Source organism: Lasioglossum baleicum, chromosome 5 (genome assembly GCF_051020765.1).
Source record: "Lasioglossum baleicum chromosome 5, iyLasBale1, whole genome shotgun sequence".
Taxonomy (NCBI): Eukaryota; Metazoa; Arthropoda; class Insecta; order Hymenoptera; family Halictidae; genus Lasioglossum; species Lasioglossum baleicum.
In genome coordinates this window covers 17091033-17103216 of record NC_134933.1, presented here as the reverse complement: position 1 = coordinate 17103216, position 12184 = coordinate 17091033, and the positions used below count along the sequence as shown (strand labels likewise).

The window sequence follows — 12184 nt, the reverse complement described above, 5'->3', positions numbered from 1 at the left end:
TCCGCAATGAGGAGGGTCGTGGGTCGAGGGTCGAGGGTCGAGGGTTGAGACGAAAGAGACGGAAAGGATGGAAGAGACGGAAGCTCGCGTGTCTCGAGGGACACCGCGAGAGACCGGCAACGCTTGATAACTGTTCGCGCGAAACTTGTGAATTCCAGAACCGGTGTTCGTTATCCGGCGATTCCTTTCGTCCCCTCCCCCGAGTCCTTCTCGACATTCACGAGAAAATATTCGAAGAATGTTGACGGAGATATCGTATCGCGCGGACGACGGTAAAACGCGCGATTTAAATATGTACATTATAATATCGTTTGCGAGCGGAGCGCATCGCGCAACTCTTGCTCGGTCAATTCTGCCGAGCCAGAAGCAACGATGCAAAGCTAAGCTAGACCAAGCTTGGCGAGGCGAGGCGAGGCGAGACGAGGCGAAGGCTGGTGCCGCGCGCGGCACTACGTCGAAACAAAGGGGAAACGCAAAGGGGAAGTTTTGCGTCGAGTGCAGAAACGTGTTTTACCTACGAAATCGGATTTGAAAGCGGCGCTCGGTGATTGTAGCGCGCCGAGTAAAAGTTTCGCGGTGTGCAATTTTTGCGCGCTTTTAACGAGCCGTCTGTAAACGCGGATCGGCCAGGGACCGATTCCTGACGTCGAAATCCCTTCGTGAAAGCGAGACCGATATGTATTCTGTTTCGATGTTCCCTCGACGAGACGCGACGGACAGCATAGGAGCGAAACGTGGAAACGTTTCCGACGAGGGACCGATCTGGTACAGGTCCGCTTCATTACATATTTTTGTTTTGATTTTTCAACGACGCAGGTGTGACGACGAATGGATATGCAATCGAGTGTTTAATAGGCATCTTTTTCTTCGATTCGATGCTATTAATTAAAAGTTTTCTCGCGAGCGCTCGTCGAACCGTGCCGAGGGAAATGCAATCAAAGGTAACGAAACACCCTGGATGTCTCGTGCCTCGTTAAGCAATTTTTTCACTGCTTTTAATGATCCGCTTTCGGCGACAAAAGAGTTCACCTTTCCGCCACTCGGGATAGGCATCGCTCGCTCTCTCGTTATCTCTCCGTTTTCCTTCGCTTCTCGTTTCTCTCTCTCTCCCTCTCACTCTCTTTATCTCTCCGATTCCTTCTCTCCTCGACCTGTTCCGGTTCTCCTGGACCCCCCGCGCGGCAGACTTTCAAGGACGAAGCTGATAACAAGAGACACGAACGCTCGTTCGGGAAAATCTTCTAATGTTACGGTGCTCGGAGCGATTGTCGGCTGAAAGGCGACTTCTTTGCGGTTCGAGCTTCTTCCTAGCTTCTCGACTTCCGTTCTCGGCACGTTTTCGTCGACGACCGTTCGCCCCCTCTGTCATCGGAAACCGTTTAACGATCCACGCGTCTGCGATTCTCGCTGAATTTCATTAACCCCTTCGCGTCATGTGGTCACACCGACCTGCCACCTCTAACTTGTCGATTTTATGCGTTTATGATAAAAATGAGTAATTGAAATTCTGAAAAGTAGCGAGAATAAAAGTATTTAATGAAGATTTATTTCAAGAAGAAAATTTCTATTTAACTCCTGCACCTTGCTATTGATCCGTAAAAGTTTAATTTTACATAGATTCGCAGTGTAGTCATCACGTTTCAGGCTATTTATAACGTTTATCCTGACATAGATTTTATATGGAACTATATTGTGCTTTACGTTTCGCCATATCTCTGTATTGGTCCAGCAAGAGAAATAATGTATTTGGAAGTATTGCGTTCCTTTCTCGAATTATTCATGACACATTCGAAACTGTCCCCAGCTAGATTCGAACCTGCTTGTAATATACTTGATCCCACTTCCACTGGCAACTTGAAATCGTTTTCCTCGTTCGCACCGTTTCCGTGCCATCGATCGGCCGTGCGGCGATTTGAAAAATCTTTGCATCTCTGTCGACGCAGATAAATCGAAGGTATCGCAAAAGCGGACGAGAGAAGGAGCGTTGGCGCGTGTTTCGCGGTGGCCTGTTACGAAGCGAGGCGAGGCCGGCTTCCGGAGTTGCGGAGTTGCGGGGAATCGCGGCCCTTAAAACAACGAGAAAAGTCGTGCGCGAACGATCGTGCCGCGAGGGAGTTTCTTCGAGAGGCCGCGTCGTAAAGCATCGTTCCAGTTACGACTTGGCGTGGCTCGCTGAAAGCCATTTAGATAATAAAATGCAGTTCCACGGTGATAAGACACGGGTCGTTTGTTTACGCGGTCGTTCGCGAACCGTCCCCCCCCCCCCCGCCGTGTCGCTCGCTCCCACGGTTTCTCGGTCTCGGTTCTTCGTTCGAGCCGCGAACGTTCCAGAGAACCGTGTACACATCGAGCGACAGTTTTATTCGTACCGGAGAAACGGCCAGGCCTGTTTACAGCGCGACGGAATCCTTAAGGCTGCGTTTATAGTTCCTGACTCGCGTGCTTTTCGTCTCGCGTGCTTTTGGTCTCGCGAGACAGCGGGTCAGAAATTTCGAGCGGGGTCGACGGGCCCACTGTGCCCCCCGCTGTGCGTGGCACAAAAAAAGGTCTCCGAAGATATCCTACCGCCTTAAAGGAAAGCTATCGGTAGTTTACCTAAACGAACCGTGAAGCCGTAGAGACCTTTTTTCGTGCCTCGCACAGTGGGCCCGTCGACCCCGCTCGAAATTTCTGACCCGCTGTCTCGCGAGACCAAAAGCACGCGAGACGAAAAGCACGCGAGTCAGGAACTATAAACGCAGCCTAAATCGGTTTGCGTATCCGCCCTAGCGATCTGCAGGAGACCGCACGCGACAACCTACCCCCGGAGGGCCACAGCTCAATTTCTTCCGGCCGACAACGTTTCGGTGGTGACCGGTACCAAAGCGTACACGATAACAATATCTGCTTAGGTGAACGATCCACGCACGGTTAAAAATCTCATTCAACGGCGAAACAGCACCAAGTTGCAATTATTTCATTTACAAATTATGTAAATTTCAGAAAATGACCAAATCTTTGTTTCAAATTCAGCATACGCAACGTAGAACCCACTGGTAGAATATAGTCGGTAATAACTAGACTGCGAATCTTCATGCAATCATGGCTTCTGAAAATTCTAAAAAAATGCTAGAGTATAAAATTTGACATTGCTCGATCTACATTTGCTTAACTTCTATAAAGGTGACTGCCACTGAAAATAAGATTCCATTTGTTCCAGGTTTCTGAAAGTTCATCTATAAAGATGGCAAATTGCACGAACATCCGCAGGCTACTAATAAGCTATGATGTTAATGCGATTATGAACTAAGTACATACAGTACAAATGCTCGGACGGATAATTGCTCACGCGGGAAAATACCCACACAGAAGCATCTCCTCGTTGAAAATTGGGTTAAGTCTGTGTCCGGTGAAACTCCGTTGTAAAATACACATATCTGTCAAACGCTTTTGGATGATTGAGTGCGCTGTAAATTCTGTGCGATTGTACGTCAGCGCGCGCTGATTCCTGTGCGCAATTTCCGCGTGCGTTTTGTCACAGGATCCATTTCGGTGTCGCGGTCGGGACCGTCGCGCGTCGTTCGACGGTCCTTGACGGGTACAGGTTTGACTCTGGCGACCGATGACCGATAAAGTGACCACGGTCGAGAGCAGCGCGAGCGCGGGCGGTGCAGTTTCGCACGCGAACGATGCACCCGTTTACAAACGAACGGTGTCGCGTTTCGTAAACAATTTCATCGACGCGGCACGCGATAATTGATAAGGGCAGCAGCTGCGCTCCGGTATATCCGGAATTCGTGCTTGTACCAGGCCCGAGCTCCTTGCATGCGACCGCGACGACGACGACGCCGCTTTCAACGCGAAGCCAACACCGACACGCTCAACATCGACGAACGCAACATAACGTAACGTAACGTAACGTAATGTAACGTAACCCGGTGGTCGAATTCACTTTCCAGCGCGGCTGGTATCGCGATCAAGACCGCACTCGAGTCGTTCGCGCGGTGTTCGGTGCGCTCACGTGCACACGCAGCTTATCAGAGGTCACGGATCGAGGCGGAAAACTTCTCAACCCCCGAGAACTAGTTCTCGCCGAATCGATCGCTTACGTAAAGCGGTCGGGGAGAGCCGGAACCGGCTTGGAAATTAACATCAATGAGAAATCCGAAGGGAACCGAGAAGACCAGAGCAAAGAAGGTCAAAGCGCAATTATTTTTGCGAGAGAGCAACTCCGTCGAACACGGATTGCCGCGGGTAATCCCCGACGTTCCGCGGCTCTTTGGTCCCCGGAGAAATCGAACCAGTTAGTCGGAACCCGCTCCATCCGTGCCTTTCCATCTAAATAGATAGCTTGGTCGGATGCTCGCGCGTCGCATCGACTCGAAAGGGCTGCTCGAAAACTGCGATCGACGCGTCTCAACCAGTCGCAGTTGTACGTCGTCGAAACGAATCGACTTGAAGCGTCGATTATCTCAACTATTCCAAGCATTCGAATACTTGGCGCGTTCGGTCGATACCTTGAACGGTAGAGTGGTCGACCGACGCCAGCTGTAATCGCGGTTCGTATCTGTTCGAGACGAACGCGAGAAACCTCGCGGAGCCTGGAGCAACGAGGCAGACGTCTGAGAAACGTCGGACATCAGGCTAATCAGTTCCGCAATGACGATAACGAGAGTCGTCCATTAGCCGACAAGCCGGGTCTATTCCCTGGCCGATAGCCCGCTAAAAGCCGTGCGCCGTTGAAACGACGTTTTTCCGTCTCGTCGCGTCGCGTCGATCCAGGAAAACTAATTCCCTGCCGCGCGTAATATCCAGCTCGTCTTACTGCCGGCTACGAGCCTGTTTTTACGCTGGTGATGTATGTCCGGCCGGAACTCGCGGACGGCTAATTTCCTGCAGTCCGCTTCGACTCGGTGATTCAGTTAAATTCTTTCCCTGGTCCAGCTTCGCCGTGCCCACGCCCCACGCCCTCGCCCTCGGCCTCGCCTCCACTACCGGCATCCCTGTCCCGGTGACAAACAATTAGGACGTCGAAACAAGCTCGATCCCGGCGGACCGAGACCGATCGAGACCCGGAAAGGCTCGCGTGGCCGGCGTTCGACAGCTAATCGATCCGAAATTACGGAAAAGCGAACGACCCGGTCCCGGTTGGAATCCGCTGCTGCAATTTCTCTCGACCACGCTTTTCTTTTGTTGCCCGATTTCCCTCTTTTGTCGTCCGCACGATTCTACCCCCGAGCCACGCCGGAACCACGCTCCAGATTCGCCAAACGAACAAACGAACGAACAAATTTTCAGCGTAGCCGGCCGCGCCAAGCCCCAAAATCCGCGATTAATCCAAACTCGAAATTTAACGGGCTCATAATCCCTCGAGTTCGCGGTTCTACGCGTGTTCGACCGGTTCTCCTCCGACGCAACAAACCGCGAGAAAACGCGTCGCTGTTCCACCGTGAAATTCTGTAATTTCCAGCAATTACCGGACGAACCTTCAACCTAAATATTACCGCGACACACGACTTCCAACGGGGAGGACGATTAACCGGTAATAAACCGTTGCCGAGCAGAGCAGAGCAGAGCAGAGCTGCGCCACGCCGCGAAAACGACGCGTTAATCAGCTGCAATTAATTCGCAACCGAGCAGCTGCCGTCTGCCGGTTCTTGCCAGGCTTTGCTGGTGTCACGGCTCGATAAAACCAAGATGCCGACCCTCGCAACACGTCATCAGGCCCAAGTTCGTCGCTGATTCAACGCCCGCATACTTTGTACCATCAGTAGTCTCAAACCTTTGCGTCATTCAGAGATGGGCAAAAATTTTATCTAAATAAAAATTTTGAACAAAGTGGGTTTATTCGTAAAATTATTCGTGGAAAGTCTTCAAATAAATCGTTCTGTCAGGCCGACGAAGGCGTCGGAGGCCGTGGCAAAGGGGCGCAATAAACATGGCAGGGCATCCCGACGCCCAGTCAGGTATGTCGGTGTGTAATTCAATTGCAAAACTTTTGCGTCCATTATTTCGCAGCCGTTTTACGATCACGAGAGGACACGGTCGTCGATGACTTTGTAACGCCGTTGATCGATCGCGGCCTCGAATCTCGGTTAATTAACTCTGTTTGCATGAAATCCGTAGCGGCGAGGCGGGGAACGATCGCGCGAAAACCGTGCCGAACATTAGCTAATAGAAAGGGCACAGAGCTGGGGGATCGAAACGGATAGAGACGACGGGACTGATCGTGGATATCAAAGTACGCATCCCCAATAATAATAATTACTAACTACGGGAGTGTTACCGAGTTTGGACGAGCACCTGGTTTGAACCTCTGCAAATTACAGTTAATTAGTACCGCTAATAACGCTCCAAATATTTTTCTTTCTCAAGATCGTGCTAGATGTTGATCGAAATTACAACATCTGCTGTCTATGGTCCATGGCTTTTTTAAATGCATCTTTCAACAGTATGTAATAGGAATTGCAATCGTAAACCAGCAGACCGTCCCCGGTAACGTAATGTAATCATTCCGTTTGGAGTTATTATGTGAAAGAGGATTTTCAGATTTCAGTTTGGTACAACACAATTATTGGAAAGCATATCACCCATCGAGGACGACGGTCGATCGTCGTGTATCTGGGTTGGCAAGAAAGTAATTTCGGTATTTTAAGGTGAAAATAAACCCAGTTTTTTTATTCAAGCGACGAACTTTAATGAATAAGATATTTTCCTTGTTGTTCAATGATCATTTGCCAAACAGAATAAATAAGAAAATATTTTATTGACTATAGTTCATCGCTTGAATAAAGAAATTTGGTTTTATTTCACCTTAAAATACCGAAATTACTTTCTTGCCAACCCAATAAATGTTTCGATATTTTCCACAAGTAAGTACAAATTCTAGGAAGTAAATTATAAAGTATGAAAGTGTGTCGCGTCATATGAATCGACCATGTGCAATCGATTTTTAAATATTCGTCAGAGTCAGTATGCCCCGAGTTCGTCCAACGAACTCGAACGACAAGAATAATCTTTCTCGGTCGCAAAGTGGATTGCCCCTCGTTCTGGTCGTGCGTCGCCACGATTTGTCTTCGGCGATTCGCACGCCGCGAAACAATTTCCTCGAAGCGAGAGCACGCGGTTTCGTACGCGTTCCTCGGGAAAAGTCGCTCGAAAGCTTCTCGACGTTGCCTCGCCGCATTACGAAACGGGAGGCGGTAGCAGCGCGATCAATTCGTTCGCGTCGCGATTTCTCTTGTTCCCTTCGGCGCTCGGTCCGCGGTTGTTCCGGTAATTTGTGACCCATATGTCGGCCGGGCCAACAATCGAGTTAAATTAAGCGGCAAACTAACAATGCTCCTCGACCCATCGGGAAATCGTTGTCCCGAGCTGCAGACCGCCGGAAAAACAGGAAAGAGAGACGATCCGTGCAGATTTCCTGGCAAACGAATGCTCGGTCCTGTTCCACTCGTTGTGAATCGCTTTCGTGCGCGTCTCACCGTTTTCTTCCGGCTAAATTGAATTTTCGATAAATGATATTTCATACGCGCAACCCGATACTCCTTCTCGGTTTACCTATTACCGCTCGCGCTGATCGCGTCTGAAATGCGTTTTTCTCCCTCGATTATTCGCGATCGGTGGATCTCTTTCCCGTGGCGCATCGTGTTCGCGGCTCGGCCAAATAAATGCGAATCGGATATCGACGACAACGTTCGCAGAAAGTCCGACCGGAATATCCTGAAGCATGTCGACCTATTAAGACCCCGTTCAGACACGGCAGAATCCGCGCTTTTTCGACCGCGCGATTTGAACAGCGCGGACCTTATTTACATAACGAATTTTCTTAAGGTTAAAAAACGTTCGTACCATAATCTCCCTATTTCTCCCATGTTCTGCAAAGTTTCAGCTTTAATTTAAAAAAAAATTCATCGCTCTACCTCATTTCTATCGAAGGTTCTTTGATTTTGAATCGAGTCTGCTCGCCAGCTGTTCACGGGCTAAAAAATCAAAGTTCCCGTATCAATTTTTAGTGAATGTATAATGTTAGGATAGGTTGAAAGTTGAGTAGCGTGGTGTGCTCTAACAAAGTTGATCATTTTCAGCAACATCTGCCCTAAAAGACCCTGTGGAGTTCATGTCTCTTCTCGTCCCACCCCGGAAGTTATGATAGTATAAAGTGTCGCGCGACACGCAATTCCGCGGCGAGTCGCGTTGGGGATCACCCAGTGTATCTTGAGGTTGGAGAGGCGTATGTTACAAGTTATTTAGTATATACAATCATTAATAGGGGCATTTGAACTTGTATTGGCTCTCACAAAGGGAAGAATCCAAGTGAAAATAGCCTTCAAAAGTGGGGGTAGAAAACAATTTCCACAAATATCTAGGAAACTATTAAAGATAGATGTGAATGTGATACAATATTAATGTATTTTATTGAACATTTGAATGCGGGTGGTACATAGCCAAATATGAAATACGAACAAACTAAAATTTAGTTGTGAGGTTCTTATTATTTTATTATTTGTGTTAATAAGAATTGTTGTATACATATTTGTTTCTGAACAGATAAACATAATTATAAACCGCAAATCAGTCGCACAAATGAGTAACTCTCTAAAATATAACACTTATTTTTGTTTGAATATTCTTCAATTTTTTAAATAAGACAGTAATTTTTGTTATTTCATTCGTTGTAATAAAATTCATTGACTCAAAAAATATGGATCACTCCTGTTTGAAAGGCTGAATTTTCATCTATTTTCGGTGGTGTGACAAAAAAATGTTTCCCAGAAAAAGTAATCAGTACTCATTCTTCTACAAACGTCAAAATAAAAAATTTCCAGAATTTTATTTCAATGAAAAATTGAGGTCACCTAGTAATTTGGTCTTTGAGCCTTGAAATAATGGTAAAATAGGCGTGAACAGCTAATTCGTCGTTCAGGCCCACTGCGCGGCGTTCCGATTCGTTTCGAGACAATGGCGCGCGGAGGTTCCGCGAATCTAGAGAAACTCGATACGCAAAAACCGTGCAAATCATATCCCCTAGGTATACCGAAGTAACAATGATATCGCGGAAAATTCCGGGAAAAACGGTGAAAAAAGTACCACGGAAAATAACGCGAATAATGGTGCTTTTTCTCCCGCTTCCGAACGGAGCTGCAGCGGTGGCGGTGGCTGCTGGATAAATATCGAGCGCGCGAGTTCAAGGGAAAGTTTATCGACGATCGCCGATTCCCATATTTGTTTTTTCACGCGTCACCGTCGCACATACAGAACGCGAGTACGCAAATACAGGCGACACACCGCCATGCCACACGCTGATGTTGAATCCCGGCGAACGACCATGGAACGAATCGACGGTATCGCGATTTCGCGAAAGACAAAGGCGACTGCGAAACAGAAAAAAACCTCATAGCAAATTGGATTCCTGAGATTGACGAGTACCGGGGAAGACGGTTGGCCCACTTTGCGCGTTCGACGATTACGCTGTTCCCTGGGGATCGTTCCGCGACGACATCGAAGAGCAATGGGACTTCCCGGAGAAGTTTGCCCGAACGAAAATTTCGGTTACAGACTCCTCGCGACTTCCGACATTAAGGGAATCCATGGTTAGAATCGTTTTCGTCAAAGGACGTCCTCGTGTTCCGTTCGAGATTGGGGTCGTCCCGATTCGTAAGTCGACTCCATTCCGAGAAACCCATTAAATCATAGGATTTTAACGATAGCTATTGCATCGAGCAGACCGATATCGTAGAGGAAAGGTGGTCGACCGCGCGAAGGTGCGACAAAAATAGAGCTGCAAGTCCGAGGTAGGAAAGAAGGAATAGATTACGCCGTCTACGCTAGGTCAGAGGAGGTGAACGAGTAGATGGAAACGTTGGCTATAGCCGGCGCGTCACAGATTCGAGGTCTCTTGGAGATAAACGATCTTGCTCCAACGCGACACGACGCGACGCGTGCAGAAAAGGAAAACAATTAGATATCGGTCCGCGTAACGAATTTACCGTTCACTCGTTTCCAGCGAGTACCAGGTTGAGAGTAGACGACCGGCGACGTTGTGGAACAAGGCCGTAATTGCCCTACGATTAAATACACGTTCCGAGGTGGTTAAAGCAACTCCGACCCTCTCCGAGCTTCTCGCTTCTCGCTTCCCGCTTCCCTCTTTCCGCTACTCGCGTCCCGAGTGAAAGCACTCGAAACGGCCAACGGGTTTCGAAAGAAGTTTTCTTCGAGCGAACTTTCGCGTCGACGACGAGGGGAAAAGAGCCGCCATCGTCGACGGAGATTTCCCGGGCGTGTTCGGACGGTCTTTTGACCGGTCTCGTTCGGTTCTGTTCTTCGACGATGCCGATGTAAACCTTACGCCGTTGCTGTCTGCCGTGCCGGCAGCTGCCAGCAGGAAGGAAGGACGGAAGGAAGGAAGGAAGGAAGGACGGTAGCTAGCTAGCTAGGTAGGTAGGTAGGTAGGTAGGTTCGGACCGAGGGGTAGCGAAAAGGGGTGCCGATCAATAACACGCCGCGCCGTGGCGCCACCGTCGCTGCTGCGATTACTCCTATACTTGTACGCGTCTTCCTGCACGTGCGCGTCGAAACACGTCCACCGTCTTGCGCGAGACTTTCCACATCAAGGGGGAAAAAACGGAAAACGTATCGAGTTCGAAACGTAACAACTTTCGTCCGATCATTCGCGGCAATCCGCGCCAAGCCGGTCACTCCGCTCTAACGACGTCTCCGGGACACCATCGGTTTTCGGTGACTCGGTTGCGACGTGTCCAAGACGCACGCGATTCTTCAAGGTGTTCATCTCTCTTTTTTTTTCTCACACGGAGAGCTTTTCTGCTTACGATGATATTCTTCCCCGCGTCGTTCGAGTACGATTCATCCAAGCGAACCAAGAATAACATTCGAAGAAATTGCATAGAGAACCGCCGACGAACTGTTGACGCCTAAACTATCGGATTTCAAGAAACCCGCTGCGTAGGTACATCTTGCCGGTGCGCGTGTTATCGCTTCGCGAGGTTTCGTTACGTACAACATAAAGAGAGTGCAATGGGAAATTTGAAGTATTGGGTTGGCAAATAAGTTCGTTCGGTTTTTTGCATTGGAATAAATCACAAAAACCGAACGAACTTATTTGCCAACCCAATAGCTCTCACTGTTAACCCTAGGACAACGGACGATTTTTATAGTTGGCGATACACTTATATTTCGTGTAGACACACTAGTCTTTGCGATATCCACAATGCGTACTTAAATGACGATTTCTATGTTTCGGGTCACAATAGACCCAGGGCAGAGCCGGCGGAGGATTAAGACTTTCGAATGTAAGCCGTTTCCTACAGGAATTACGTTGCCTATGTTCCGCAAGCATTGCAGCTATGAGGGAATCGAAGACACACCGACGCTGGTTGCTGGAGCTGCTCATGTTCCATTTCAAGTTCAAGTTCCTTTTCATTCCAGGGTCAGCTGTTACATCCGACAGTCTTAACAGTGAGAACTGTATAATGGCAGTATGTAGTCCGTCGTGCGCGTTTCGCATTGAGAATCCGAAGAGAAGCCACCCAACGATGCAAACAATGCCAAATATGTACCACTTTTACACCGAATACTTTCGGAAGGACCCCCCCCCCCCCCTTTAAATTCCAACAAGTTTCGAGTTTCTTTCGTTTCGTCGGTCGTTTGTAACGCGACCGGATCGTCGTGTTCGAGCAAAGTTGAGCGAGCGACAGCTACCGCCGATGGCCACGCGATACAGCAACACGCCGCGCCGTTTCGTAGGTCGTAACCGTGCGAAAGGCATGGAAATTCGAAATTGAATGTCCGCTTGTTTGCAAGTAGTCCAGTCAATGAATGCTCACAAGGGGAGTGTAGAGGGAAATTGAAGGAACACAATTTTTAACTTTGGGACTTTGTTTGGACTAGTTTGGAGGTAAACATACTAAAAGTCCTTACTCCTAGGAGGTGAGCGCTTTTTCGGTTTTCCGCTTATATCTCGGAAACTATGTCGCTCCTCCGGAAGTATAATGACACAACTGTAAAATTTTGTGAAATTGACATTATTGTTGGCGGCCTGAAAAATGCATTTACTAGATGTTTGTAAATCGACATAATTTAAATCGGGGGTGGTATTTATTATTTTATAAATTGAAATAACTTAAAAGTTGCAATAATAACCCACAATGTCTATAAACTACTCTCATAGAAGAATTAAACCGAATCT

At 48.3% G+C, this 12184-nt stretch overlaps 1 protein-coding gene across 3 annotated transcripts in view; it reads right to left on the bottom strand.

The window, feature by feature from the left end:
- The window catches only part of Sema1a (semaphorin 1a), a 181099-nt gene that overhangs the window by 59459 nt on the left and 109456 nt on the right, over window positions 1–12184 (bottom strand). The window contains exon 1 of one of the 3 annotated variants that reach the window (XM_076423159.1): window positions 3345–11084. The exons of the other annotated variants lie outside the window; for them this stretch is intronic. Coding sequence (XP_076279274.1) covers window positions 3345–3414 — 70 coding nt within the window. The 5' untranslated portion in view covers window positions 3415–11084. Of the gene's footprint in view, window positions 1–3344; window positions 11085–12184 lie in introns of those variants that run through there. 3 annotated transcript variants of the gene reach the window in all.